The sequence below is a fragment of the Alternaria metachromatica genome, assembly GCF_023757995.1.
Source record: "Alternaria metachromatica strain BMP 0045 chromosome Unknown scaffold_9, whole genome shotgun sequence".
In the NCBI taxonomy this organism is placed as follows: domain Eukaryota; kingdom Fungi; phylum Ascomycota; class Dothideomycetes; order Pleosporales; family Pleosporaceae; genus Alternaria; species Alternaria metachromatica.
The window spans coordinates 235,236-263,013 of NW_026055500.1; the positions used below are offsets into that span (position 1 = coordinate 235,236).

A 27,778-nucleotide genomic window follows, 5' to 3' on the forward strand; every position below is an offset into this window, starting at 1 on the left:
GACGAGAAGTGAAAGGGACAGCGACAAGACGCGCTATTCGCCAGAACGCTATCATCAGCTACAAATGATGTGTTTGACTAGGATATCGTCCCATTAGAAGGAGAGACCCCCGGATCAAGGTGTCTATGAAGCATGGCGTTCGCTCAAGTCGATGGGAAGGACCATAGAAGTAATATCCAGTCAAAGCCGGAAGGTGAGTAGTTGACGAGACTTTACCTACAGATCCATATCGCAGTGTCGGTTCCGACTTCAAGGCCTCCGTCCAATCTGAAGATCTAAAGCTTTTGCGAGGATGTATAGCATCTCCAATCGTACGCACGCCACACCCTTCTCCTTACCCATGCGAACGGGGTTGCCCACAATAGCCTCTACTTCTATTCTCCGATTCGACTGAACGTCCTGAAGCATACTAGGTTCAATACCAGCGTTCGTAGGGATCCTGGCTTGCGCCCGGCTAAGCTGGTTGTCCACCTGCTCGCGCGTGATTTCGTAGCCATGCGCAGCTGCGATGTCGCGAATCTCAAGCATCACAGCTAGTACAACACCGTCCGCCTCTTCCGAGGCAGTTAGAATATCTGTGTCTTTGCTCAGAGCGAGAGCACACATGGGGTTCCAGGATGCATTGACGAGTAGTTTAATCCATCGCTTGTGCTGAACGTCCTCGTAGAATTCCGCTGTAGCACCGGCTGCTGTGACAAGTTCCGTGAAAGCTTTAGCACATTTACTTGGTGCAGAAGAGGGATAGGCTCCGACTTGAAGTTTCTCAACTTCACCGTGTTTGATGACGCCGGCTGGCCGTTGGGTGGCGGGCATATAGACGACAGCGCTGATGATCGGGTTGTTTGGGTATGCCTTCAAGTATTCTTCTTCGATACCGACCCCATTCTGAATAAGTACGATAGCCGTATGTCCAGGTGTGACGGCAGAAGCGATGAGCTTCGGTACCGTATCCGGGATAGCCTTGCTGCAGACGATGATGTAGTCAAATGGATCTGATGATTGAGACGCTGCTTCTCCACAGTCTCGGACTACGTTGGGTCGGAAATGGAGGTTTTGACCAAATATGGATGAATTGATGATGAAGCCATCTTTTTTTACGACCTCATAATTCGAGCGGCAGACGGCAGTGGTCGCGGCTACCTTGCTGAGCAGGTACAAGTATACAGTTCCGACGCTACCGGCACCGAAAAGAAGGATTCTTGGCTGCTTCCCGGAAGACATCATGGAACCTCAATATCGAGGATGGTGTTGTGCGTAGCTCTCCTGCAGTGCGACATGGAGGATTGGATGGATGTCACAGTCATGGCCCCACGGCTCTTTCCGTGGCCCCCAAATTTTCGCCGCGGAACGGGTACCCGTATTCTTCCCAAGCCAACTTGGCGCTCCTTTACAGACCATCAGTAAGCCATCTGCGGCAACAGTCAACCCTTCGTTGTACACTTGAAGCGGTTATTAATCCACAACGACAGGGGCCGTCTTACTTGTGGGCTCATTGCACGCGCGCAGGCTGTCGCGACAACAGCAACATCTCAGAGGACGATCGTCGCACACATTCAGATAGCATCCACTGTGATACAGCAGCACAGCTAACAACCCTGAAAAAGATATCAGTGCCTCAGCCGCACTGTGGGCCCGCAGGAACACAGCGTGGCTTTTCATGCAATCTGGAGCCTCGCCTCGATTCGCTGCCTACGTTACCCATGCCGCATCCTGCATGCCAGGTCAGGAAAGGAGTGGTCAGGCCTGTGAAGCTATGATGGATACGACCCCCAAGAGCTGGGCAACTAACTTCAGGTTGCCTTACATGTTAGTGGTCGTCAGCTCCGTACACCAGCTGTAGTTATAACAGCTATGAGATGATCCGGCGCCCTCGTATTCTGGTTGTCTGCTTAGCCGCCCCGCCAAAGCCAATTTGCGGCTAACGTACCGCGCGCCGACGCGATGATGCATAACCTCCTCTTGCTCCTCCTGACAGCACTTGCAACGCGCGTTTTCGCAACGAGTCAGATCGCGCTTTTCGAGGATGATAACTGCCAAGAGTCATTGCGAGGTTTAGAGGGTCCAAACGGCTATCCGAATGGTACATGTACAGATCTCAGGCGCAATGGCCCTTATGGGAGCTTCCAGGTCGTCGGCCTGGACCCAGGATGCACAGGTATGTTGCTTCGCGACAAGATGGATGCGAGGATGGCCATGCTGACAATGCGCGCAGTCACCATTTATATGAACGATACGACCGTCGACATATGCTCCGGCTTCCAAGAAGAGATCCAACCGATCGACTGCTACAATTCGACCTTCGTGTACTACAGTATCGACTTCTGCGACGCCGGTGCCATCGGTGAATCACCCTCTGCCACATCCACGCCTACACTTACATCGACCCCGTCGTCCACACCACCTCCCTCAGGCTCCTCAGGCTTGTCGACGGGCGCGATAGCGGGAGCAGCAGTTGGAGGAGGCATAGGGCTAGGCATAATAATCGGATTAGCGGTGTTCATCATCATGAGGAGACGGCATTCGTCACGCCCACGAGAGATGTCGGGCTCTACAGACCTTACCAGCGTCACGCCACATGAGGTACACGCAAAGCACATACAGGAGTTGGGACCAGGAGCGGTGGCATACAAACACGAACCTGTGGAAATTGAGCAACCGCCTGTTGAAATTGGGGGTATGGAGATGCGGCGGGAAGAGGTGAAAGGGTCGCGCTAAGACATATGTTTCAAACTGGGTACAAGCACAGTAAGAGCTGTAGTATCCATACATCACATCTGCTCTACCACAGCACTCTCTGAACTTCACCCATGTTCTCATCTCTAATTCCCTAGCTGAATCGCAGCATACCCCCAGCTGTAGTCTACCACATGATCGAATGCCTCCACACTCAAACCTTGCGCTGGCCCGAAAATCCAACCAGACGCGACTGTTCTGGGATGAGCGCGCATAGCACTGAGCGCTGCTCTGATCTTCCTCTGGTTGTGAAGTGACAACCTTCCGGGGTTGCGATCGGGGGGTACCAGAGGAACCTCCGAAGAGCTCTGGTAAGGCGCCTGCTCCCAGAGCTTCTCCAGAACGAGGCTATCAAGGCGAGGCATAGACTCAAGTATCTCTAAGGATTGGTGCCATGTCCCATGCTGGAGGCCCACGGAAAGAAGTTCGACTTTCTCCAGTACCGGTGCATGCAGTCGCAGGAAACCGAGCCATTCCTCGTGATGGATCACGGTTGAAAAGATGCTCAGGTTTCGAAGACTGGGGAAAGACAAGGCCCCGGTTTGCTCGCATGCCAGGAACAACACCTTGATGGTCAGCCTGAGTTCAAGTTTGGTGATACCGGTGCTCAAGCTCAGTAGTCTCCCAATCCAATCACGATCCATTCCGCCAGTAATTGAGAGGCATCGCAACCGGTTGCACAAACTTTCGCGCCAGCATATTGACTCGATGTCGAAGTACTTGAACGTTTTCTGTGGCCAGCTAGGGTTCCAGAGTTCGAGATCCAGCTCAACCTTTTCCTCCACTTGAGCTTGTGTCAGTGCTTGCAAGGTCAACCCGTACACTCGATTGTAGCTATTGTCGTCCACCTTTTTCCAGGCCACAGAGTACTTGTCGAACATCGACGCTCGGCCACACTTGATAGTAGCTTTGTCCGTCCGAAACAGTGAATGTTGGAAACTAGATTTGTCGACGCGAACAATTTGCAAGTTCTTCAACTCTCGCAAGACCTCAGTAAGGATCAAGAGATCCATGTGAGACTGTTCGACGCTCGTTTGCAGGTCCTTATGCTTCTCTTGGTTCACAGTGAGAGGTATCGCGTATCCGATTCGCTCGCCGCTCACAGTCACTTGGTGTACGTATATTGATAGTGTCTTGTGGCGGCTGATCTCGAAGAGGGTCATGAGACTGGTCGGATGTAGGATGACGACGAGGTGCCCGAAGAACCGCTGCCCGAAAGCGTTGACCGAATGGGCGGTAAGTGCGCGACATACTCGGCGTACATTGATAAGGTCTTGATCGTCAAGGTAATCAGAGATGTTGCCGATTATCTCAGCTGGAAGGTCGAGTAGCCGAAACGGCAGCAGCAACTTCCGAGCAACTTCCGCTTCCTCTTGGGCGAGGACCGCCTTCTTGCGAGCTCGAGTGGTGACCATGGTGATGAGGCGATGGGGGCGCTTGCAGAGAGGGTGTGGTTGAAGAGTCTGCGTCGATGCGAGGTGAGAGATCGTGTGAGCGAGACGCTCTTGCCCGTTTGTCAACACCCGGGTCGTGCGCTTTTACGCTAAGCCTGAACCTGATGTGAGAGAAGGTACGACAGAGGAAGCTAGCAGCGGAGAGCATTCCTGGTGCCTAGGAAAATTCATGGAAGACACGTCACCTAGTCATCTACGAGATAAAGTAGGCTATGTAATTATTATTGCGTACATTGTCTTCTCAAGCCATTCCCTGCCCGCAACGGCAATGCATACGTAGCTTGCTTTCTGATAGCCGGAGTCGTTGCTTGACTTCTGACCAGCTGCCTCAGTACCCTGTGTCTGGGAAAGCTACGTGGCATACCCACAATTTATAGTCGCCGCATCTGTCTTGATTATCATTTTGGTGCTATCACCACGCGAAGATATCGCTATTTCCGTGGTATACTCTCTCTAGGTTCTCCCGCAACTTCGACCACGGAGCGGATGGGGAATCAGTTGACAAAGCGACAGACCAGGCGGACAACAGAGCAGCGTTAGCCAGTGTGAAGTCAATCCGATAGTCAATGTGGCCAGGGTATTCGAACTCGAAGGTGTATGGAACTGGAAGCAGGGCTCCCATGACGAGCAAAACATCTGATCGATTGCTACATGCGACCCCCTGTGGACATGTCGACACTCTGTCCGAACATGGTTCCAGCGCTGGATAGGCTATACTCTGACTCAGCCAAGCAAAGCACACATTTTGTAGAGCCGGTAGTTCGTAGATATTCTCCAGTATTCCAGACCAGGACTCGTGCTGCAAAGAGACATGCTTTAGTATAATACGAACCAATGTATTCTTGTGCATCTTGAAGAAGTCGTTAAGAACAGCATTCGTAATACCAATACAGCCGTCATAGATAGCCAGGGAACGAAGGTGCGGCCAAACATCCAAGCCACCCTGGGCGTTGCTGAACCTGATGTATCCATGGTGAGGAAGCAGGCTGAGTTCCTGCAATGACGAGCACGAAGCAGCAAGGTTGTGAGACCATCTGCCGGTATCCATAGTAGTAATCTCAAGTCTTAGAACCCTGGACGACAAAGAATCCTTCCAATAAGGTAAGCTGAGGTCGAAAAGCTCGTATGCTCTGGGCGATGGAGCCAACGTAGACCAGCCTCTAAAACATAAACTCAAGTCGAGGCAAATCTTGTCGCAAACCATAGCTCGCTCCACAGATCTCATCATCACTTGGATCAAGTGATGTAGGGCGGTGAAGCTGCCTTGAAGCTGTTCCATACGGAGTCTCTCTGGGCCGCAACGGAGGCCGATCGCTTCCGAGGAAAGGTGTTCCAAGCGCAGGTACGAACAGGTATCTATCCGTATAGTCTCCAGATTCTCGAAACTCTGAAGCGCTTCTGTGAGCATATCTTCCACGGTCGATGCAGGTATGCCAGCGTAGGTCGTCGAAGGTGGACCAGTTTCGCCGCTGATCGATAGAGTCTTCACGAACCGCGAAAGCCTCTGGTGGTGAGCGTAACGCAACAATACGGTCAAGCTTTCCGTGTGGGGTATCACCACAAGATGAGTGAAGAAGCGCGATCCGAAAGTGAAGGCCGAACGATGGCTGAGAGTGCGACAGACCAGTCGAGTCTTTCGCAATGAGTCGTCGTCCAAGTGGTCGCAAACGCTGCTAAACAGCTCCTGATAGTTGCGAACGCGATTAGTATACGATCTTCGCACCGTGCGTCAGAGCGCACTACTTACAAGAGGCAAGTCAAGGATCCGGAAGAAGCTGGGGCCGTGCAGACTGAGAGCGCTGAAAGCGACACTGAGCTCGTCCATGTCGTCGCCGGCTCAGCTGATTGCGCAGCTTGCGCGTCTCGATCAAGAGGGGGAAGCGCGGATATTTAAAGTGCGCAGACGGACTTCGTGGGTAACGGGTGTTGGGTGTCAACTGCTCGCGCGCGCTCACCTGCTAGCGCCAAGACTGCGCGTTTGCTTGTGATCAATCCATCTCAAGTCTTCCTCAGCGATATCCCAACCACCTCACATATCGAAATAGCATAGGAACCGAAAAGTGACGGATAAGAGGTAATAATAAATGTACAGACATCGAAGAAGTCTATGGTCCCAGACCAAAAAGGGATATGATTATCCAAAGTATAACGCCGATAAATGCAGCTTCTGATATCGCAAACGGGCATGCTCCTAAACTCCAAAAGCATTAGGTGATACCCAAATCAAAAGCCAGACGTGCACATTCTGATGCAGGATCCACCGCCAAGACACCTGATTGTACCCATCTCTCTTGTACATTATTCGTGCCAACATCAACCCTAAAAAACATTCTAAATCTTCCTCTTCTTTGTATGAAACATGTTGTATTCTACCCTCTTCCTCTTCGGCGCCGCATCGGCCGCTGCCTGCGCATTCGTCGGCTTCGGCTTGGGTGCGCTGAAGTGCATCCCAGGCGGCAAGGAGGTCCGCGCGGGTGGTGGCGGCGCATTGCGTTGCTGCGGTGCAGGCCTCTGTGTAATGGTCGGGCGATTCGCGGATAGTGACGGCGCAGGCTGAGTGTCAGGCTTCTTGGAAACGGACGCCGAAGCTTGCTTGGACACTACCATACTTTTCGGAGCCTCATTCTCTGCCATTCGAACCATCCTTGCCGGTGCTTGCCTGACGTTGGTCTTTCGCTGAGCTAGAAGATGTGCTGGGATTTGGCTCGCTTTCGGGCGCTCACGGCCATGGTCGAACATGCCGCGCTTCAGCTTGTCGAAAGCGGCTTTGCCCGTCTTTGAAGGTGCACCCGACGGTTGCCCCCAGCTGCTGGTAGTGCGTCCAGTGAACATCTTGCTTGCGCCGGCACCGTATCCAAACCTGGTCTCGACGATCAAGGTCTTGTTCTGTCCGCGATCTTTCTGCAGCGCTTGCATCTGCTGTTTGAGGGCCTCTTTGTCCGCCTCTATCTCCAGTTCTGCGTCTTTCTTCAACTTGCGATACACCTTGCTCCAGTTTCGAGGATCGCGCGGCTCATGGGGCTTTGTCTCCCAGTTAGGAATGTCTCGCTTGATAAAGCGAAGCCATATCTCGCCCGTCTCGCCGAGTAGTTGTGGGCAGTTGGCCTCGAGTTCGAGCAGCTGATCGGGGCTTTGTATAAATCGGAGGACTGGCTGGAGGAAGGAGTAGGGTAGATCGCCGACGTCGCGGAGCATATCGATATTCTTGATGAGGCGCTGTCGAGCCAGCTCGAAGAGGCTTGCGACGGGCATGGTGACGGTAATGTGTATGCGGAGTGTGTATCCAAAAGCGTTGCGTAAGATGGTGTTGTGAGGCTGAATGCGAAGATCAAACGGGTCGGGATGTGAAGGGTTTTGGTCGTAGAGAGGTGGTGGGCTGACAGGTTCGTTGGTGTTCGTTGATAGGGTGTCGTCTATGTAATGTGAACTATGGACAGGCCGAACGAGGGCGGCGTGAACCGTAGATGGGGCTGAGGACCCCACGGGGCTCACGGCAGCATGTTGGTGGACTAGTCCGGATCAAGAAGCTGGTTGTAAGAGTGACGCTTGCCAGAAGGATGCGAAGCGATGAACGGGAGAGTGATGACGAGAGTGAAGAGTGAGTGAAAGTGTAGAAGGCGCGGTGGACTGGCCTCTGACGTCTGATCGCAGGCGCTAGCGGACCCCTGCCAAACGCGTTGATCGATTCAACTCTTGGACCTCAGCATCGCGACTTTGACGACGACGACGTACGATACCACAAACAACACCTCCCTGTTCTTCGACCATTCAGAAAACATGGCGATCAACGACTGGGGCCTGCTTTCTCAACCCGATGAGGGTAAGGCGTCTTTCACTCACTACAAAGCTCCGACTAATTCCAGCAGATGCGCTGCACAATGTAGCCCGCCTACTAGCTGTGGAAGCACGCCCATACACAAACACGGCCAGTCGCATACTCAAGCCAGACTTCTTCGAGGATGCGCGCCCCAGACAACTCCCCTCCCCGCCCCCGGATGCCTCGGGCGCAGAGGAAGAGGCCGCAGCAGTCGCTGTCGAGCGCGAGCAGCAAGCGCACAAGATCGAGATATGGCGGAAAGACATCATGAACGAGCTGTCGCTGCTGGACTTTGCGATTGTCCGATCCGAATTTACCACGAATAGCAATCACACCGAGCGCGCGCGTTACGCCGATGAGAAGACGGCCATCGAGGCAAAGCAGGAGCACGTGCGCAAGAACATAGAGAACCTGCGCGTCAGACTGGTCGAGGCGAAGGAGACGCTGGCCGTGCGCAAGACGTACGACGAGCTCACGGAGAAGATCACCAACAGCAAGATGCTGAAGCCACGGGACGAGCAAGCGCACGCCCACGAGAAGCTGGACCAGGAGATAGAGGAGCTCAATTCAGAAGTCAGGTTGGCTAAGGCTACCTGGAAGGAGCGACGCACGCAGTTCGGACGCATCGAGGAAGAGGCACGCGGCATGTTGCGCATGATCAAGGACGAGAAGGAGGAGGCTGAGCGCAAGGAGGGCATGATGAAGGATGGTGACGAAGATGGTGAAGGCGAGGGCAGCACTTCCAGAGGAGACGTTAGCCATGCCGGTACACCGCGACCGGATGGTGGCATGACACCTGGGCATGCCAGCCAGAGCGGAGACGGCTCTTCGTCACTACGCGTACCACCACAAGATCGCCTGAAGCCTCTATCACGGGAAGCCAGCGCCGCTCCCTCACCTGCTAGATCTGGTGCCGCCGATGACACAGAGATGGCAGACCTTGGAGCACACTCAGGAGATGCCAATGACGGTGATTCTTCCGGGTTGGAAGAGGGCGAGGATCTTGAAGATGGGGAGGAGGATGGCGAAGATCGCACAGACACCAAGATGGACGAATCGTGATCACATGTAGATGATGATTCTTTGATGATTTGATTGCATAGCGCGGTGTTCGGGTATCATTCCATCATCTTTGTACCACTACCATACGGCAGCGGTACCGACTATCTCTCCGGTAGTTACGAATCTAAGAAGCTTCACGCATGGCCGCCTTGCCCTTTTCGACGGCCTCTTTCGCCTTAGTGATTTCCTCCGGTGATGCCTGGGCGCCGCCTTCTTTGTTGTTCTCCTACATATCGTCAGTATAGGATACCCAGCCCGTGGCATCCTGAACTTACGAGCTCCTCCTCCAGCCGCTCAACTGCCTGCTCAATCTTGGTCTTCATGCCAGGCAGGACGTTCTTGGTCTCCTGGAGTGCTTGACGCTACACCGCAATTAGTAATCATGTTCAGTATCAGGATTGCCGAGACTCTGTACCTCTTGCTTTAGGGTGTATTCGCCGTTCTCATCTCCCTCATTGGCCTCGGCCTTCTTGATGCGCGCCTCTTGCTGCTCGATTTCCTTGTGGTAGCTGGCTTCTTCCTTGACAAGGCGGGTTACGACGCCTGTTGCGATCGCGAGTTTAGAGGGAGGCGCCATGGTCAAGGTTGATATTGGTTACGGATCGAAGTGTTGAGTTTGTGACTGGGAAAGGCAAAGAATGAAGACTGGAGGTTTAGTTGAGCTGATTAGTGTCGCTGTTCGTCGTTGCCTGCTTGTAAACATTTGTTCACAGCGGGGCTAGCTGCCCCACTAGTAGAATTAGTCTACAGCGTGGTCTACATGTGTACACATAATGCTGTCAAATTGCATTTGATGTTTGCAGAATGACCTCGGTGGCTTTCATAGAAAGACATCTCCAGTAGCAGTCGTCTTTTGGCCTGCAATTGGACTTGCCTCTGGTATGCCAAGACCACTTACGTCCGTTTGCAGACTAGCCTAGAACGCGTCCCACGCGTCGTTGCGAAAGGAGTAGGCGCGACGAGCCCACCTTCCCTGGCAACCCCTCTACAACATCAACACACCGTTGCTGCCGCATAGAGCACCGCAACCATGTCTTCCCCAGAGAAGCGCCGCTCTCAGCGCACTTCTGCGTCGGCGACTCCACGGCGAAGCGCCCGTGGTCAGAATTCTCAGATATCCGACAGCAGCCCAGCGCCAGTAGGTCCAGAGGAGCAGTTGCAGTCCGAGGCTTCGCAGGCGTCGCAACGTGGATCGCAAGCGACTCCTCGCAATGCAAGATTCCAGACCACTTCGACACAATCACCGCTCTTCTTCCGCTCCTCGCCTGCAAACCCCTCCAATTCGGGGCCAGCGAATGGCGACGAAGAGAGTGATGGGGGTGCGACACCAAAGGCGTCTGCGATGACGATTGGGGGTATGTAGAGACTGATATGAGCTCCAGTATGCACCGCTGACAGACACAGATTCATCGCCCATCCACTACGCATCCTCCTCCAGCCCTGGCCGAGCCCGCAATGCCCAGAGCAACATCCCTGGAAGCAGTAGCAGCGCTCTTTTCGTAGGCGGCTCCGAGTCTGCAGCCCGCAATCGACGAAGCGATATCCACTCAGACGTCTTCGGCACCAGCTCTACCAATCGCCGGCGCAGGCTCTTTGTGGACGAGAATGGCATGCCAGTGCAGGAGGCCTCGGACGCGCCGACCTTCTCCAACATCAATCCCGACACATCAGATGCAGACGTCTTGGGTGGCAACTCTACTCGCGTCATTTGGGGAACCAATGTGTCGCTTGTCGATGCCAGACATGCCATGAGAGACTTCTTGATGAACTTCCGAAGGAAGTATCGCATGGTTCAGGATGGCGAGCTGGCCGAGGGCTTGAGTCTTCCGGACAGCCATCCGGCCATGGCCAGGGAATATGTCGATATTATGAAGATGATGCTGGAGCTTGGTGTCACGCCTTTGAATCTGGACGCGCGCAATCTCAAGTCTTATCCGCCAACAAGGAAACTCTGGCATCAACTGCAGGCTTATCCGAACGAAATCATCCCCATCATGGACGTGGCGATCAAGGACACGATGCTCGAACTCGCTGAGAAGCGTATGGCAGAGTTGCGAACCCAGATGTCACAAGCACAGCGTGCTGCTCAACCCAGGGCTCGCGACTCGAGCTCACTCCCGCCCATGCTGAGTTCCGATGCCCCTACACCTGGCGCCCCGTCTCCGGCTCCGTTCGCAGAGATCCCGAACCTGGTCAGCGAGGTCGATCAAAAGACGTACAACGTTAGGCCGTTCGGTCTTGATCACACCATCAACTTGCGTGAGCTCAATCCTGGCGATATGGACAAGCTCGTTAGTGTGAAGGGTCTGGTAATCAGGACCACGCCCATCATCCCGGATATGAAGGATGGTAAGTGTGCCACAAGAATGTTCAAAGTCTTTCGCTAATGTTGCTAGCTTTCTTCCGGTGCTCTGTATGCAATCATACTGTCAGGGTCGACATCGACCGTGGTAAGATCACCGAGCCCACCAAGTGCCCGCGCGCCGTATGCGATTCGCCAAACTCGATGCAGATCGTGCACAACCGCTCCGGCTTCGCGAACAAGCAGGTCATCAAGCTACAAGAGACACCGGATGACATGCCGGACGGACAAACACCTCATTCAGTGTCATTATGTGCCTACGATGAGCTTGTCGATGTTTGCAAAGCCGGTGACCGCGTCGAGATCACTGGCATCTTCAAGTGCAATCAAGTTCGCATCAACCCGCGCCAGCGATCCGTAAAGAACATCTTCAAGACTTACGTAGACGCCCTTCACATCCAGAAGGTTGACAAGAAGCGAATGGGCATTGACGTGTCAACAATCGAAGAGGAACTCGCAGAGCACGCAGCTGGTGATATTGAAGAGACCCGCAAGGTCTCCGAAGAGGAAGAGGAGAGGATAAAGGCCACTGGCGCTCGTCCTGACGTTTACGATCTGCTCTCTCGCTCGCTGGCGCCCAGCATTTACGAAATGGACGATGTAAAGAAGGGTATCCTGCTTCAACTCTTCGGTGGCACCAACAAGCAATTCGAGAAGGGTGGCAGCCCAAAATACCGTGGCGACATCAACGTCCTACTGTGTGGTGACCCGTCCACAGCCAAATCTCAAATCCTACAGTACGTACACAGGATCGCACCGCGCGGTGTATACACCTCCGGAAAGGGTTCCTCTGCAGTTGGTCTGACTGCATACGTCACCCGCGATCCCGAGACCAGACAGCTTGTGCTTGAGTCCGGTGCTTTGGTATTGTCTGACGGTGGTGTATGCTGCATCGACGAGTTCGATAAGATGTCGGAGGCAACGCGATCCGTTCTTCACGAAGTCATGGAACAGCAGACGGTTTCCATCGCCAAAGCTGGTATCATCACCACCCTCAACGCCCGTACCTCGATTCTGGCATCTGCCAACCCCATCGGATCGAAGTACAACGTCAACCTTCCCGTTCCGCAAAACATCGACCTTCCGCCTACGCTGCTTTCGCGTTTCGACCTGGTATACCTCGTCTTGGACCGCATTGATGAGCAGAACGATCGTCGCATGGCTCGCCATTTGGTCGGCATGTATCTTGAAGACACGCCCGAGAATGCTAATAAGAACGAGGTTATGCCTATCGAGTTCTTGACTGCTTATATCTCATACGCGCGCTCGAACATCCACCCCAAGATCACTGAGCCCGCATCAAAGGCTCTCGTCGATGCATACGTCGCGATGCGCAGCCTTGGTGCCGATATTCGCTCGCAAGAACGAAGAATCACAGCCACCACACGTCAATTGGAATCCATGATCCGTCTCGCAGAAGCGCACGCCAAGATGCGCCTATCAGAGGAAGTCACAGCCGACGATGTTCATGAGGCTGTCCGTCTCATCAAGTCTGCGCTCAAGCAAGCAGCTACGGATGCACGCACCGGTCTGATCGATATGTCACTCCTCACTGAAGGTACATCGACCAGCGACCGCCGCAGGAAAGAAGACCTCAAGCGCGCGGTGCTTGCCTCGCTCGATGAGCTTGGCTCTGCTGGCCAGAGTGTGCGCATGAACGACCTCGTGAAGAAGGTGCGAGAAGGTGCCAGCGAACAAGTCGAGAACCAGGAGTTCCTTGAGGTGCTGCGTAGTGCCGAACTCGAAGGTGCTGTGCAGATCAGTGGTGAGGGCATGAGGAAGATGGTCAAGAGGGTCATTGGCACCTTCTAGGTCGACTACGAAGCCATGGCGTTTGAGGGGTTATGGGACCGGCATACCTCATGAGGTGATGACGCGATGTGGTGGATTGGATAGTTTAGCAAGCACTTTGTTGTCGCGCTGCACTTGTTTAGATATGAGGTCGTCTTGAATAAGGCATTGAATGTTCTACTTGGCTCAGATATCTCGCTGGGAATGTGTACGTCATGTCTTCTGATGAGTCTGATTCAAGGAAGGTGTGACGATGGCGACTATGTTCCTGCGTCGCTTCCGTTCCTGCGTGAGTGAGGCACATCCATGGATGCAACCCCGCACTTCTGCGTTCTGTTTCCTGCCTACCAACATGACCACACTGGCTTCTTCACCCTTTAGCGCTGTGCCATGTCGACTTCTAGCGTGAGCGCAGCGCCCGATCCATCCGAGTCAAAACAGGACATCGAGAGTCTAAACGCGTCGTTTTGTGCTACCTGCAGGAAGCTTTGCATACTGCCTAAGGATCTGGATTCTAAAGAACAGCTGCACGTTGAGTACACTTTGGAAGACATCACTGAAGCCGCAGAGCGAAAATGCCTGCTCTGTTGTCACTTCCTTACCTTCTTGCAATCGGGTGACGGTATCAAAAACATTGCTGGAGACGGTGGTTTTCATGCGTATCTCGTCTACATAACAAACCAGCCATCGTACGACGCATCGGATCTACCTGGCCTCCACTCGATCAAATTTTCAATTGATGGGTACACCGGTCTCGACGATCGTCGTTTTGGACTACAACTCAGGGTCGCAGAGTATAATCTTTCGAACGGAACGCCATTCGTGTATCAGAGAAACAAACCCAATGTGCCGCGCCCGGTACGTGTCACGACAGCCTTGACTTCTTGGACTGGCGACGAGGAACATCTCCGTACCATCACAGAATGGATACGAAAATGTGAAGAAACACATAGTGCTTGTCGTCAGGTGAAACTCGAAAGGACTGGTACGTTCGTACCGACCAGACTCATCGATGTCTCAACCGCCTATCTACCGCGCCTTACAATCACAGCCGAACTTTCCGACAAGAAGGACAGTAGATACATCACTTTGAGTCACAGGTGGCAGAACGGAGACATGCCTAAGCTTCTGACTTCGAATCTACACGAACTCCTTGAAGGCATTCAACCAAACAAATTACCAGCAGTGTTCTTAGACGCTATTGACTTGTGTCGAAGACTCCGTATACCCTTCATATGGATCGATGCACTTTGCCTTATCCAGGATGACCCCGCGGACTGTGACCACGAGATATCGTCCATGGGGGAGATATACGCAAATGCCTTCGTGCACGTGGGAGCAACGAAGTCCTCTAACATGCCTGGAACAGGACTGTATACCGAATTGGACTCAACCGGGCTGGCTCCATTCTACATAGATTTCCAATGGGGTGCCCGGAGATTCTCTCGTATCCTACACGAAGCCACTGCGGTAAAACGGATCAATCAATCGAAGCTGATGTCGCGCGGCTGGGTTTTCCAGGAACGACTCCTAAGCCCCAAGTCTATTTACTTCGATGATCTGCTTGGCTGGGAATGTACACAACTGGTCACCACCGAATTACACCCCGAAGGCCCACCGCCACTGAGTCGTCGGCCTGTCTGGGGCGTTGATTTGCCGTTCAAAGTGCCTAGCCTTCTCGGAAGGGATACCATGGATACCAATCCAAGGACGGTTGATCATCATCTGAGATGGCTAGCTCTTGCGCAATGGTTCTCGATGTGCCAATTGACGTATGACGGAGACGCACTGCCAGCCCTATCGGGGTTAGCAAGAGCGTTCCAGGTGAAGTTGCAAGATCAATACGTGGCTGGTATTTGGTACAAAGATATCGTCCGAAGTTTACTTTGGTTAAAACCAAGATCGTTTAAAGAAGTTTCAGATGGTCAATTAGACCGGCCCCAAAAAAGCCACCGAGGTTCGTCCAGCTCCATTACTGCCCCAATGCAACAATGAAACAGTCACTAACCCTAAATAATAGTGCCTTCGTGGTCTTGGCTCTCATTGAAAGGACGTATTGTGTTTCTGTGGACAAGAGCCATCCCAGATCATGTATCAAAACACGAACTCGCCTATGTACGTGAAGTGCGCATAGAGAATGTCCGGGATGACGACTTCGGGAGAGTATCATCCGGATATCTCCGGCTCGCATGCCATCTGCGGAAAGCCACCGATAGGAATGCAAGATATGGACTTTCGCATGTCCTCGAAAGATATCTTTCTAGCCAGTGGTGCGAGCATTTTGATGACACCCGGATATCATGTGCCGGATGTTGGTTTTGTGTGCTTGAAATCCGTGGAGCCCGTCGAAAAAGCTCGGATGAGAAGGAGTTAGGATGGGAGCCGGCACATCTAGTCGGCATCATCTTGGAGCCTGTCGATCTGTCCCAGCGAATATTTCGAAGAGTCGGGCTTTTTGCGCATCCCTGGGGAGAACACAACACAAGCCAATTCAAAGAGCTGTGCCCAGAGTTTGCGGACGTTACCCGTTTGGAGGATATGGAGCAAGAAGAAGTTACGATTATTTGAGGAGGAGTGGACGGATCGCTCTGAACTGCAACGTCATTTACACCAAGTACGCCAATCGCCAATCTAAACTACATTGCTCAGTGCCCTTTCGTAGTTCTCCTTCCGCCAAGACTCTCGCCATTTCGCCTGCAGGCTCGTCTCCGCCCATTTCCCCGGGTCATCGATGTCAACGTACACATCAGCTTCGTCCTCCCCATCTTCGCTGTCCTGTGAAATCATTCGAATAGCAAGACGTTTCGATGGTCCCGTTTTATGCCAAATGATGGCCTCCAGAGCAAACGCGATAGGATATTCGAATTGAGTCAGCAGATTCGAAACCAGCCAATTCCTGCACTCAACCTGCTCCATGCGGGTTGAGTTTTGAGATACCTGATGTATGTCGATTGAAGAACAGCCGTGAGTATAGAACTGGAATCCAAGCCCAGCGAGATTCGGTACGCGCTCTTGCAGCAACTGCACAAGACCCGTATACGTGCTACTCCATTCGTTCGGGCCGGTAAGCGTGATCTGATGCAGATGATTCAAGCGCTGCGGAGCATGTCTGATCAGATGGTTTAACCAGGGGTGTAGGTCCTGCGAATTGACTGATAAGACGGTGTCACGGAGGAAAAGCTCCTTAGCTTCATTGCGGATGGCCTTGTTGGATGCTATGAGGGCCCAGGGTCCTCGGGGCTCGACTGGAGAGTCGGCTTTGTAGCTGCAACGATCTTCTTCTTTGCACATGCCTGACCACTCGGGATTCGCGCATAGCAACCGCGTGTTCGGATTGGTACGGCGGCAGGGATACCAAACGAAAGGCGGCGGCTTTCTGGCTTGGGAAGAAGCTTCTTCCTTTGTCTTTACACGTCTGCGTACGTGGATGTGCAACAAGTCGCGTAGGTAATCGTAGACCTGAAGGCGCATTTCAGTTGGGAGGCCTTCGAAGGTTGCTCGAGGATTTCGAGGTGTCCTGAAGATGGAGGCAGGATGTACTTCCTCGATGTCTGAATCGTCGCATGCTCCGGTTTTTCTTTTCTTCCTCTTCTTCTTCCCTTTGTTATCTTGACGAGTCGATTCAATGGAACCCGCTCGAGACATGCTGGAACTGGCTGATGACGTGTCGTAGTAGTCGTCATAATCGACAGCCTTTCGCTTTCGAGTTGCGCGCGCCATTGTAGAGTGACAGATATGGTGAGTGGTATCGAGCTTGGTCGGGATATAAGTGAGCTTCACTCACCCCTTGCATATCAACCAGATGCGTGGCTGCGGCACAGCTGGCATAGTTTCCAGGCAGCGACGCACCCACCTATCGGGACTTGCGAGTATATGCACCATATCTACGCGATGTCACATTGCGTCTCTCTTGGGTGGTGCTAGATGTCAGCGTTGTATCTTTGCCCCAAGCGATCACAGATGGAGGTGTTTGACGGTCCAAGTGTGAGCTGAGTCAGCGATGAGCCTCGGCACGAACCATCTACAGCGGTTTGTTTCCCACAACGTCCGCAACAGCCCGCGATCACATTGAAACTCTACGATGCCTGACTTGCACAGTGAAAGCGCCGTGAAAGCTCGATGTACTCGAAGGGATAATTCTCATTACTCCGCCAGTGCTTATCGATGACTGGATAGCTGAAAGCCCGACGAATGCCTACTTCCATAGCTTCATTCAACTATTACCCAGACTCACACGAGACACATCACAGGCACCATGAAGACATCCAAGTATGCACCAAAGACACCTGCCGAAAGTCTAGCCCAATCGAAAGCCGAGAAGCTCAAACAGGACAAAGACCGCGTGACGCGTTTGCTGGGACGTGTCCGCTGGAAGGCCGAGATGCTCATGGTGTCCTACTTCCGCACCATGGAGATCATACAGGCAGCTGCGCAGGAGAATGAATACCACCAGTCTCAACATGCAATGGGAAGCGGCGCATCGAGTGTAAGTCGCCACCAGCCCAGTCACCCCACCCGTCGCGAAACTGACACGGCGCAGAAACAAGCCGAATCCATGTTCAAAGTCGACTTCTTCGAATTCTATACGCTGCTCGAGCGCTACATCACAGACTGCCTCGCTATATTCGGTGTTTCCGTGTCCGCCTCTGCGCCGCGCACGAACTTCAACGCCCTACGTTACGAGACGAATCCCGATCTTCACCGAACGCGACCCATGGCTTCGCATGCCTTCCACGCAAACCTTCTAGAAGCTTTAGACGACGAGAAGAGTCCATTGGCGGGATCGCTGGGGCTACAGGACGTTCGTGTACAACTAGGCATTGCGAAGGAATACCGTAACGCGTGGAAAGATGCTGATAGCAAGGCAAACATAGCCAGCGGCGACGCGCGCGCGAACCTCTCGCTTCAGGACCTGCAACTCGAGCATATGTTGCGCAATATCATTGGTGGCTGTGATCTCGCTCATGAGGCAGTGCAGCAGCATTCCGACGGTACTGCGAACGGTACTTTGACCAGTCGAGACTTCGAGCCCAAGACGTCATATGGATACACGAGCATGGAGATTGAAGATACGCCTTTTGAATACATGGACGATGCTATGGATCTCGACTGACACAGTGTCATTCGTGGAAGGATAAAACTACATAGAGCCACTATACTTGGTCATTTCCAAAGCCGGTCGACGGCTCACGATGTAAGTTGATACGCTCTACTTTCTATCTCTTCGACCGCCTTGCTACTTCGATCCCAGACCCAAGCCCTCCTATACTCTCAGTCTCTCTTCGATACCACCGAGAGCCTCAATCGGGCTCATCGGCCGATGTTGCTCAATACCAACCTTCTGCATCAAATGCTCCTCTTCATGTCCTTCATCCTGCAGCACACTATCCGCGCGATACCTGTTGCCCTCTGCTCTTCCAGCTATCTCTTCAGATACAGATTTCTCCTGTTCCAACTCCCACTTGCATCGCTCCTTGCAATCCCAACATACACTCCTCTTACACACGCGCATGTCATACTTCCACTCATGTCGGTTCAACATCTCCTGACAATGTGCACAGTCCATCGGAATGACAATCGTCTCCATATCGCCACGTCGTCGCGCAATGCTAAGACCCTTGCTGGAGCGAGTGTGGATTTTCATATCCCCATCGCTACCAGCATCGATGCCGTCGAAGACAACGAGCTTGTCGACTTTGCACCACCACGCTGGTCGATTGCCGGCTTCGGTTCGCGCACGAACGGATGTGCTGGTGAAGGCGCCTAGTTGTGCACCTGGACCCGGCAGCCAGCACCCATTCGTCGTCTGCCGAGGCGGTGTGAATACACGCGTCTTCTCTTCCTCAACCTTCTCTTTCTTCGCTGACATGTTCAGTCGTTCCTGCAGAAGCGCTGTAGGCGATCGCAGAGCAGCTTTCGACTGCGTCTTCGAATTGCGGATCAGATCGTAGCGCTTCTCAAGCTCGGAGCGTGGCTTGGAAGAGTCGGATACCGGGTTCGTTCCTAGGTTCAACTCTGCAGGCCGTTTCAGGCGTGCGATCGAGTCTGTACGTTGACGGGGTGAAGAGGTCGATGTTGAAGCAGTATGCTTCAAGGAGATAGATGAGTTTCTCGATTGATGATGGGTGTCATTCAGAGCGAGGGACGTAGGTCGGGACTGTGGTGGGAGGCTGTCATCGTCTGAGACATACACACCAGAGTCTCGGTCGCGGGATTGCGTGGCACTGGTAGTTGCGGTAGACACTGGCCGTTTGAGGGCGCTGTCTTGCTCGTGCGCAGAAGGGGAAGGCGCGGGCTTTTTATGCTCCAGAACGGCTTCCTGGACATACTGGACCGCTGCTGTCTCTTCCTTCGCTACAGAAACGACTCTCTCTGTCGCAGCAGTAGCTTGGGGCTGGCTTAATGGCGACGATTTTGGTGGCGGTGCTGGTGCCTCCTCCGTGTCGTCCAGGATCAGCTTCTTCGAGTAGTTCTTGACTGGAACCTGAAGCTCTCGCTCAGGCTCTTGCGTCAAAGATTCTCGTTCTCCAGCAGGCGGTGTTGCGATGAGGGGTACAGCCTCTAATACCTGCTCATGCTCCAACGGCAGTGCATCGTCGTCGAAAAGGAAAACTCCCGAATCCTCTCCATCTGGATTGAGATCCAGGTTCTTGGCTACCAGAGGGATAACCATACTAGAGTCTTGAGCTGCTGCATCTTCATTGAGTAGCGGTGCCTTGGACGGATCAGGCTTGTTGCTCTTCCAGAACGCGAAGGAAGGCATGTTGTTTGAGGAAAAGACTGTGGGCCGATTGCTATCGGGAATGAATGAGTGTGAATAAATGAATGACTGAAGAGCAGTGTCTTGCTCACATACGTTGCTACCATCTCACTCTTTACATACCCTCAACCCACCACGCCGCCTACAAACCCTACAAGCACAGCCCCCGCAACCCACGCGTCCTCCAATACCCCTCCGCATCTTCACACCCTCTAATTCCACATCCCGATTCCCTGAATAATCTCCTTCCACGATGCCAAATGGCTATGTGACGTATGTATGCTCGCTCAATGTGGAGGTTGTCAGATGCGAAACACCGACAGCCGGGATCTGACTGGCGCATTGTTTGACGACATCCTAGCCCGGCCCTGTCTCAGACGCGACTGACGTTCATGCACGCTAGGATCATGGGGGTGGGATATCGATAAGAAGGATGTGGGACGGGGATGCGGTTTATGCGTCGTGTGCGTGAGGAGGGGTGGGTGTTGGAAGTTGATGATGTGCGAGTATTTTGACTGGAGTGTTTTGAAACATCTATGAAGGGGACTACCTGTCTATGCGTATAGACTCTTTTGGTATTACTTTGACGTTGCTGTACTAAGATAATACAGTAGCTAATTAGTTCTGGTATGCAAGCATTATTACACGACGCGTCCCTTCACCTGCTTGATGTTCTTGACGTTGATGTCGCGCCATCCCGCCGCGGCAATAAGAGCACATCCCAACATGCAAATACTAGTGATGAGCATGAGTCGCTGCGAATCAGCATAAGACTGCGCGATACCAGTCCTCTCGGGCGATCCCCACTCGTACGACAGCTGGTTGGGTAGCGAGGCGTAGATATCCGCGACATTGACACCAGCCGGGACGTTCTTGACGAGGTTGTTGTAGAAAGTTCCAGTCCAGATAGCTGCCGAGACTGTGCTTCCGACTGCACTGCCGATCGAGCAGAAGAGGTTGAGAACAGCGATGATGACAGCCATGTGCTGATGGTCGGATGGCGCCATCATAGCCAGCTCACCTGCGATGACGATCGTGCCTCCTGCGACCGCAGTGAAGATCTGCGTCATCACGATGAAACCCACTGATGTGCCCGGCTGCCGGAAGTGGATCATCAGCCCAAGGGCCAGGATGTCAATCGGAAGTGCGAAGAAGACGGCAACCCACTTGAAGCGCCCTGTGATTCTAATTGCTGGTCCGACAGCCGCCAAGCACCAGAAGCAAGAGACCACGCGGTAGATACTTTGGACGTAGCTGGCGGTAGTCACGTTGAGGTTCCAGACCACCTGTAGCATGGAACCGAAGTAGCTTCCCCAAACTGCGCTGTTGAAGTAGACGAAGACGAACATGATGCCGGCGAGGAAGACGGTGCGGTCCAGAAGCAGTTTGTACGGGATGAACGTGACGGGCGCGAAGAACCTTTCCCAGATAGGAAATGCGATAAGCAAAACGAAGCCAGCGACGATCATACCAATGATCATAGGGCTCTTCCACTTCTCCGCTTGGTAGCTGTACAAGCTGAAAGGCAGCAAGAATAGCGCCATACCTGCCACCAGTATCAAGATGCCGATAGCATCGATATCGACGCAAAACTTCTTGATAGCGGCAGCGCTCCAGTCGATGCGGCGTGGCTCGAGTAATCCTTGCTTCCGCGCTTTTCTGTCGTTGAACAGAACCAAGGCAGCGAGGGGTGTGACGACGACGGGGATGATGATGGTGAAGATGCCGAAGGCCCAGCGCCAGCCTGGCCCGGAGAGCACGGATTGTGCGACGGGACCGCCGATCCAGGTTGTGATTATGTACGGCGAGGTTGCGAAGGAGAGCATGAGAGCGCGGTTCTTGAGGGTCGAGGTATCGGCTATGAAGACGGTTAGGATGTAGGAGACTGCTTGTGACCTGAAATCTCGTTAGCGATACGCCTTTCAATCTTACCTGGAAAGAGGTGAGGAGTGCTTACCCAGTAGAAGAGAACACCTGAGCCGCCGCATATGTCTCCACGTTCTTACATGAAGCCATCATGATGTATCCCACCATCCACACGCACAGCGAGAGCAAGAGTCCTTGAGGCCGTCCCCACATGTCCAGTAGCTTGGCTAGGGGGATCTTAGACAACCCGCCGATGATGGAGGACATGATTCCTGTAGCGGCTGTAAGGGAGTGGAGACGGAATGCGCTGGTCACGTATGGGTTCATGGCGCGAATGACAACTTCTTGAAGGGCGGTGACGAAGTAGATCCACCAGATGCTGTGCGGATGTTAGCAGAGGTATGAAGATAGAAGAGCGAGACCGACATGACATAGGCACCGATGAGATGGTATTTGGTCCATACTGTTGCCGCTGCCTCGACGGCTTTGACACCGGCTTGGGCGTTGCTGGAGAGACTTTCTTGATCGGTAGCTTTGTCGTGAGATGCATCGGTGTGTACGCCCTTCTCTGTGTCGGCCGCTTGATGAGATATATCGGCGGGCTCGACAGAGTCTGTAGCCTGGTTCTTGGAACGAGAGAGGAACTGCATGCTGTCTGACACTGAAGTGATGGCGCAGTCCGGCCAGAAAGGAGGGAAAAGGATTAACGAAGAGGCCTACTACACCAAATCATGGTCTCTTGCAATGCGTTCTTATACTTTCTCAAACACCCAGAACCCTATTCCACCCGTTTGTCACTCGTATAAACCCACAGAGCCGCAGTCTTTAGGCCACCTCAGGCCACTGCCGACCCTCCAGGACCAGGACACTGGAACCGCCTTCTACATTTCGCACCTATGACAAGGCTACCAAGGCAGTTTCAAGTACTTGGCAGTGCTTGGTCCCGGTTCATCGATACTTGAAGTAGTATTGAGGATGCGTAAAGTGGAGTAGTGGTGTTCGTGAAGGTGCTAGCGCGGAAAATTCGATCAGATTAGATGCAGAGATAATCTTATCAGCGGAGGTTCGGAGCATTGGAAGTCCGGGCGAAGCTCGGATCTTGGACGGCATTGCAGGAGCGCAATGTGTTGTTTACTGGAGGCGCGGTATTGAGATAGAATTGCTGCCACGTGTCTTTGTCGCTTTTTTACCTAGGTACCTTGGTGACCATGTGTGAGTTCGTGAAAGAGCTGCTGGGTGTCTGCTGCTGGTGTAGTCGACGTAAGAGATGTCAGTCGATTGCGAGGGCTGGCGCGACGTCAAGATCGAACCGTGATCGAGAGCCGTCCGTCACATTACATTGGACAGTACTGCGCCCCTACGTTATTACAGTTCTGGCAATGCGCTCCCGTTGTCACAGCGTCTCAGTGATGTTTCGACCGGCTAAAGGGCTATGATGCACAGTGAATTAGGAAACCTGCAGCAGACTACAAGTGCGATGACTGAGTGACTGCACCCGTCTGAGGTGAGACCGTGCCGACCCTCAAGCGTCAACGCGGCAGACAATAACCTGCTCATGAGCATGTGGGATGAAGTCCGTGGGGTGTTCACCTGCGATTTGCAGGATGTGCATGAGAATTGCTTCTGCGCGAGTGCCGACATGCCGGGCATGTAGGTGTGGTGCGCAAACCCCCAGAGGGCAGCTAGCGCAGCTGGCGATCAATCGTTATCACCAGACAAGGTGTGCAGGGCGTGGAGAAAGTTGAAGCCACTCCATAAGACGGCAGGCCGCAGCTGACGATGCGATGGGAGAGCGATTCGTCGTGTTCGGGAGATAGCAGGTCTTTGTGCGATGCGCTGGCAGGCGTCGGTTCGTGCCTGAAATGCGCCTCGGGTGCGTCAGCGTTCCCGTCCAGGGCTGGCCGGATGCAACCAGGCAGCTTTGTCGGTGGCAGTCTTCACAACGTTAAACCTCGTCCATCGTCGACTGCAGCGCGTTCAAATGCCCACGCTGTCTGCGCGCCACAGCCCCCCTGTACCGACAGCGACAGCTCACTCCCCGCGCCAGGCCCTGTCCAACGGCCGCACGCCGCGTACTCATTACAGCAGCCTCATCTACTTACCGCCCATTCGCACCCGGACCTGCCTGCTGTCCAGGCCCCAACCAGCGAAGACGCGCCGGAGCCCGCGCAGGATGCCACGAGTGCTGCGGCCCATTGAAGCAAAAGCACGTCCATGATGATGCCTCCGACTGCATCCACTGCCGACGACCTCGACGGCTTCCAGTCCTTGACCGGCGTGGCAGAGAGTGCAGAGCCCACTACGTCAACGCCTGCCCGCGACGACCCCACGAGCAGCACCACCGCCCCAGACATGTCGGCTCCCATGCGTCAACACCCGCTGGCTGCCCAGCGCCCGCCCTTCAGCGTCAACGGCTCGCCCTCGCCGCGCTCGTCGCGAGAAGCCTCGCCCGCAGGCCCTCACCACCGCAGTGCCACGCCCTCTGGTGCCAGTGTGCGGCCGGGCTTCCGCTCACGCAAGAGCAGCGCCGATGCGAGTCCCAGCCGCGGCTCCAGCCTGTCCAACTCGACTGCTGCCCCGGGCGTGCAGCGTGCTCTCTCCTCCACCAGCATACCGGAGCTCACCCCAACATCGTCGACCGACACGGTGCGAGCCACACGCGCTTCCAAGCCATCGTCAAAACCGAACTCGGGCGACACGACTCCCCATTGGCCCCTCTCACCGCGCCTCAAGTCACCACCGCCGGGCGATGACGGCCGCTCTCGTTCGCGCACCAACTCGCTGCGTTCGCAGATCAGGAAGCCCGAGGCCCAGTCGACGCCCGCTATCGTCGTCCAGAGCTCGTCCCCAGCCTCAGTCTCTCGCTTCCCAGTGAGAGAAGACGTGCCCGTGAGCGACGTCGACGAGCCACCAGCCCAGCCACAGACACAGCCTCAGCAAACCATCAAGGCGCCCTCGCGCAGTTCCGGCGGCGCGGCTCCCAAGCTGGCAACGGTGCAAGAATCTAGCTTGCCTGCCACACCCGGATTTGATGGTCTAGAGCCGCAAAGGTACGCTTTCCCCGCAACGGCCCCACTGTTTGTCATCGCGACGCACGTTAGACTATCGACGGAGCCAATTTCCGCTGCCATCCGCAAACTTTGTTAACCTCGCTCTTAGCTTTGTTCCCCCAGCGACTTCCCACAGAACTGACCAGGACCGAAATGACGTCAATTCGTCCAAAGTCACCGAAGACCTCAGCACCAAGCACGACACGTCCAAGCACACTGAGAGCGGGAGCGACAGCGCGACCAAGAGCGCCAAGAAGGGCAAGATGCAGGAACAGCGCTCCGCCTACACTCATCGTCCGCACACCGTCTCGGCCAAGCCCTCCCTGTCCTCAATGTCGACGCGATCGCGAGACCCGCCCCTCCGCAACATGACGGTCGAAACCGAGACCGTGCCCTCTGTCGCGCAGCCGTCAATTGTAAACCAAGACAGATCCGCCTCAGGTCGCGTCGACGGCGGCATACGGCTCAAGCCCAGTAATGAGACAATTCGTCCCAAGACCCAGAAGAAGGCCCCCAAACGGAAGGCCGCATCCATCAATGCAGGCACTGGTAGGTTGCAACACATCTCGTACCACTATTACATTCCACGTCGGCCGGAGTACGGCTCTCGCTCCGGCGTGCACCCGTCCTTCGGCAGCCCCGTCTCATACCGCTCATATGACGACCGGCCGTCTTTGTTGACCTTGTCACCCCCAAGTCCAGCGTTGAGCATGGCTCCTCCCCGCCCTCCCCATCTCAGCTATTTTTATTCAAGCACTGACTCAAGTTATCGTACAGCGTCATCCAAGGCAGATGTATTCGAACAAAAGGTGGCCAGCGCCGTCGACGAGGCCGACTCGTCTGACTCGGACGCTACCTTTATCTACGAATCGAATCCTCCCGAGCAGCCAACTCGCAGCCGCCAGCACCACTCGCGAACGCCAAGCATGACGTCGTTAGCCAGCCTCACAGACCCACGACTCCAGATCCGCGACACGCACAAGCATCCAAGCAAGAAGAGCAGCATCAAATTCACGAACCCATACACCAACGCGAGCATTGATGGCGATGACCGCGGCGAAGGTACTGTCCGCATCGGCTCCGGACGAGCGGGCGGAGGTAGCCACCATCACCACATTGGAAGACATGGCCAGGGTCGGGGCGCGCTCAGCCACATCACCATGGACAGCGACAACTCGGTACCGCAATCTTCGCGCGCACGTGGCCCGTCCTCCAGACACGCGTCGCAACCGAACAGCCCTCGCTTCCATACTTTCAATGTTGGCAATGGTCACAGCAACGGCAGCAAGAAAAGTGGGGAATTCTCTGCAGCATACGATATCGACGCCGAAAACATCGCCGATGATGAGCGCACACCTCTGATCCAGTCTGGGCGGAGCCCACGGGCCCGCACGCCTCGCCAGCGCAACACTGCCACTATTCGCCAACTAGAGCGCCGGCATCACCGTGATGGTGGGTGGTGTCGGCGGTTCGCTGGCTGTCTGGTTCTGTCGATCCTGCTGCTCGTCGTCGTATTCTGCGCTGTTGGGCTTGTCTTTGCAACAACGAAACCGCTCACTAGCCTTGTGGTGCGAGACATTCAGAACGTCGTTGCAAGTCAAGAGGAGATTATGCTGGATCTCATAGTCAACGCTGTCAATCCCAACATTATCGGGGTCACTGTATCCGACATGGACATTTCGCTGTTTGCTAAGAGTAAGCATGTCGGGTCGGACAGTTGGTGGCGCGAGCACGGGAATGGCCCACATGACAATATAGAAGATTGGAGACCGATCGAGGAAGACGCAGTTCCAGATATCTCGATTACCGGTGTAGACGAGGGAACCGATCCTATCGAGGGCGAACCACGGACCATGTTGCTAGGCCGCATCGCCCACTTCGATTCGCCATTAAACTTTGAAGGTTCCTTTTTCCAGCGACACCGCGCCGAATCTATTGGTGAGCTCCGACTTTCGCACCCAGGGAACAAGACCGAAGCTGGTGGCAGCGAACGTTGGGAAGAAGTCCTGCAGTATCCCTTCGAATTAATCGTGCGAGGCAACTTCAAGTACACACTGCCCCTCAGCACGCAAGAGTTCAAAGTCCCTGTCACGGCAACCCATTACTACGACCCGGATATCGAGCGCAAGAAGAAGCTCGACTTTGCAGAGAAAATAGAAAAGAGGAGGAATCCATTACCTGTATCAACAAAGCCTTGGGGACGTTACGACCGCAGAGCCCTACCGTTCTGGAGTCTCCTATAGCATGTCCTATCCTGTATCACAACATTGCCCGAACCAGAGGGGCTAGCACAACCGTGTGGCCCCAGCAATATCGCCCAAAAGAAACTGATACCCACTTAAAACGAGTTCACGACACAATAGACTTGTCCCGTCCCGGCAATTGCGAAATCAGCACACGCGTTGCCTTTTTCTTTCGGCTCCACAGCCGTTCACGAATTCCTTTTTCGATCTGCAAACCACCACACACCGCCTCCTCCGAACCGGCTGTTCGCATGCTCTCACAGCGAGTGATTTTGAGCGCCCTTCCTTGACCTTGCGCTTCAGCGATGGTGTTTGTATCATGACGTTTTCTTCTTCTGCATTGCCCAGCTTTTGGAGGACCCAGCCTCCATCCCCAGCGACTTTCAGCGCTTTTCTGGTTTTAGCTTGGAGGTGGATTGCGCCTTGCGAGTCCAAAGACATTCCTTTGATCTCTCTTCTATGTATCCATAATTTAGCCCTTTACTTTTGGTTCCGGTTGGACCTTTGTTCGTTCCCATAGCGGCTAGGGTGGTGCATCAGGTTAGGTATGGCATGGCATGGTATGGTAGGGACTGGAAAGACATTTGCATTGCGCTGGGAGTATGGACATACAGGAATTTATTGAGTTACTCATACTGCT

General features: G+C 54.0%; 10 protein-coding genes across 10 annotated transcripts; 4 read left to right on the plus strand and 6 right to left on the minus strand.

Moving 5' to 3' along the window:
• Positions 1-249: 249 nt before the first annotated feature.
• J4E83_004898 (uncharacterized protein) lies at positions 250-1,224 on the minus strand (the record flags this gene model as incomplete). The annotated part of the gene is made up of 1 exon (XM_049331822.1): positions 250-1,224. One exon carries the CDS (start codon positions 1,222-1,224, stop codon positions 250-252), a length of 975 nt encoding a protein of 324 aa, XP_049188917.1.
• A 1,595-nt stretch (positions 1,225-2,819) lies between these two features.
• J4E83_004899 (uncharacterized protein) lies at positions 2,820-4,148 on the minus strand (the record flags this gene model as incomplete). Its single annotated transcript, XM_049331823.1, has 1 exon — positions 2,820-4,148. The coding sequence occupies one exon, from the start codon at positions 4,146-4,148 to the stop codon at positions 2,820-2,822; it is 1,329 nt and encodes a 442-aa protein (XP_049188918.1).
• Positions 4,149-6,518: 2,370 nt separating this feature from the next.
• J4E83_004900 (uncharacterized protein) lies at positions 6,519-7,439 on the minus strand (the record flags this gene model as incomplete). The annotated part of the gene is made up of 1 exon (XM_049331824.1): positions 6,519-7,439. One exon carries the CDS (start codon positions 7,437-7,439, stop codon positions 6,519-6,521), a length of 921 nt encoding a protein of 306 aa, XP_049188919.1.
• A 525-nt stretch (positions 7,440-7,964) lies between these two features.
• J4E83_004901 (uncharacterized protein) lies at positions 7,965-9,066 on the plus strand (the record flags this gene model as incomplete). Its single annotated transcript, XM_049331825.1, has 2 exons — positions 7,965-8,007; positions 8,054-9,066. The coding sequence occupies 2 exons, from the start codon at positions 7,965-7,967 to the stop codon at positions 9,064-9,066; spliced, it is 1,056 nt and encodes a 351-aa protein (XP_049188920.1).
• Positions 9,067-9,190: 124 nt separating this feature from the next.
• Positions 9,191-9,643, minus strand: J4E83_004902 (uncharacterized protein; the record flags this gene model as incomplete). Its single annotated transcript, XM_049331826.1, has 3 exons — positions 9,191-9,292; positions 9,342-9,428; positions 9,482-9,643. The coding sequence occupies 3 exons, from the start codon at positions 9,641-9,643 to the stop codon at positions 9,191-9,193; spliced, it is 351 nt and encodes a 116-aa protein (XP_049188921.1).
• A 453-nt stretch (positions 9,644-10,096) lies between these two features.
• J4E83_004903 (uncharacterized protein) lies at positions 10,097-13,240 on the plus strand (the record flags this gene model as incomplete). The annotated part of the gene is made up of 3 exons (XM_049331827.1): positions 10,097-10,421; positions 10,471-11,415; positions 11,463-13,240. The coding sequence occupies 3 exons, from the start codon at positions 10,097-10,099 to the stop codon at positions 13,238-13,240; spliced, it is 3,048 nt and encodes a 1,015-aa protein (XP_049188922.1).
• A 4,234-nt stretch (positions 13,241-17,474) lies between these two features.
• Positions 17,475-18,332, plus strand: J4E83_004904 (uncharacterized protein; the record flags this gene model as incomplete). Its single annotated transcript, XM_049331828.1, has 2 exons — positions 17,475-17,705; positions 17,760-18,332. The coding sequence occupies 2 exons, from the start codon at positions 17,475-17,477 to the stop codon at positions 18,330-18,332; spliced, it is 804 nt and encodes a 267-aa protein (XP_049188923.1).
• A 150-nt stretch (positions 18,333-18,482) lies between these two features.
• J4E83_004905 (uncharacterized protein) lies at positions 18,483-19,982 on the minus strand (the record flags this gene model as incomplete). Its single annotated transcript, XM_049331829.1, has 1 exon — positions 18,483-19,982. One exon carries the CDS (start codon positions 19,980-19,982, stop codon positions 18,483-18,485), a length of 1,500 nt encoding a protein of 499 aa, XP_049188924.1.
• A 638-nt stretch (positions 19,983-20,620) lies between these two features.
• On the minus strand, positions 20,621-22,495 carry J4E83_004906 (uncharacterized protein; the record flags this gene model as incomplete). Its single annotated transcript, XM_049331830.1, has 3 exons — positions 20,621-21,875; positions 21,937-22,224; positions 22,272-22,495. 3 exons carry the CDS (start codon positions 22,493-22,495, stop codon positions 20,621-20,623), a joined length of 1,767 nt encoding a protein of 588 aa, XP_049188925.1.
• A 1,567-nt stretch (positions 22,496-24,062) lies between these two features.
• On the plus strand, positions 24,063-27,138 carry J4E83_004907 (uncharacterized protein; the record flags this gene model as incomplete). The annotated part of the gene is made up of 3 exons (XM_049331831.1): positions 24,063-24,941; positions 25,042-25,444; positions 25,673-27,138. The coding sequence occupies 3 exons, from the start codon at positions 24,063-24,065 to the stop codon at positions 27,136-27,138; spliced, it is 2,748 nt and encodes a 915-aa protein (XP_049188926.1).
• Positions 27,139-27,778: the final 640 nt, after the last annotated feature.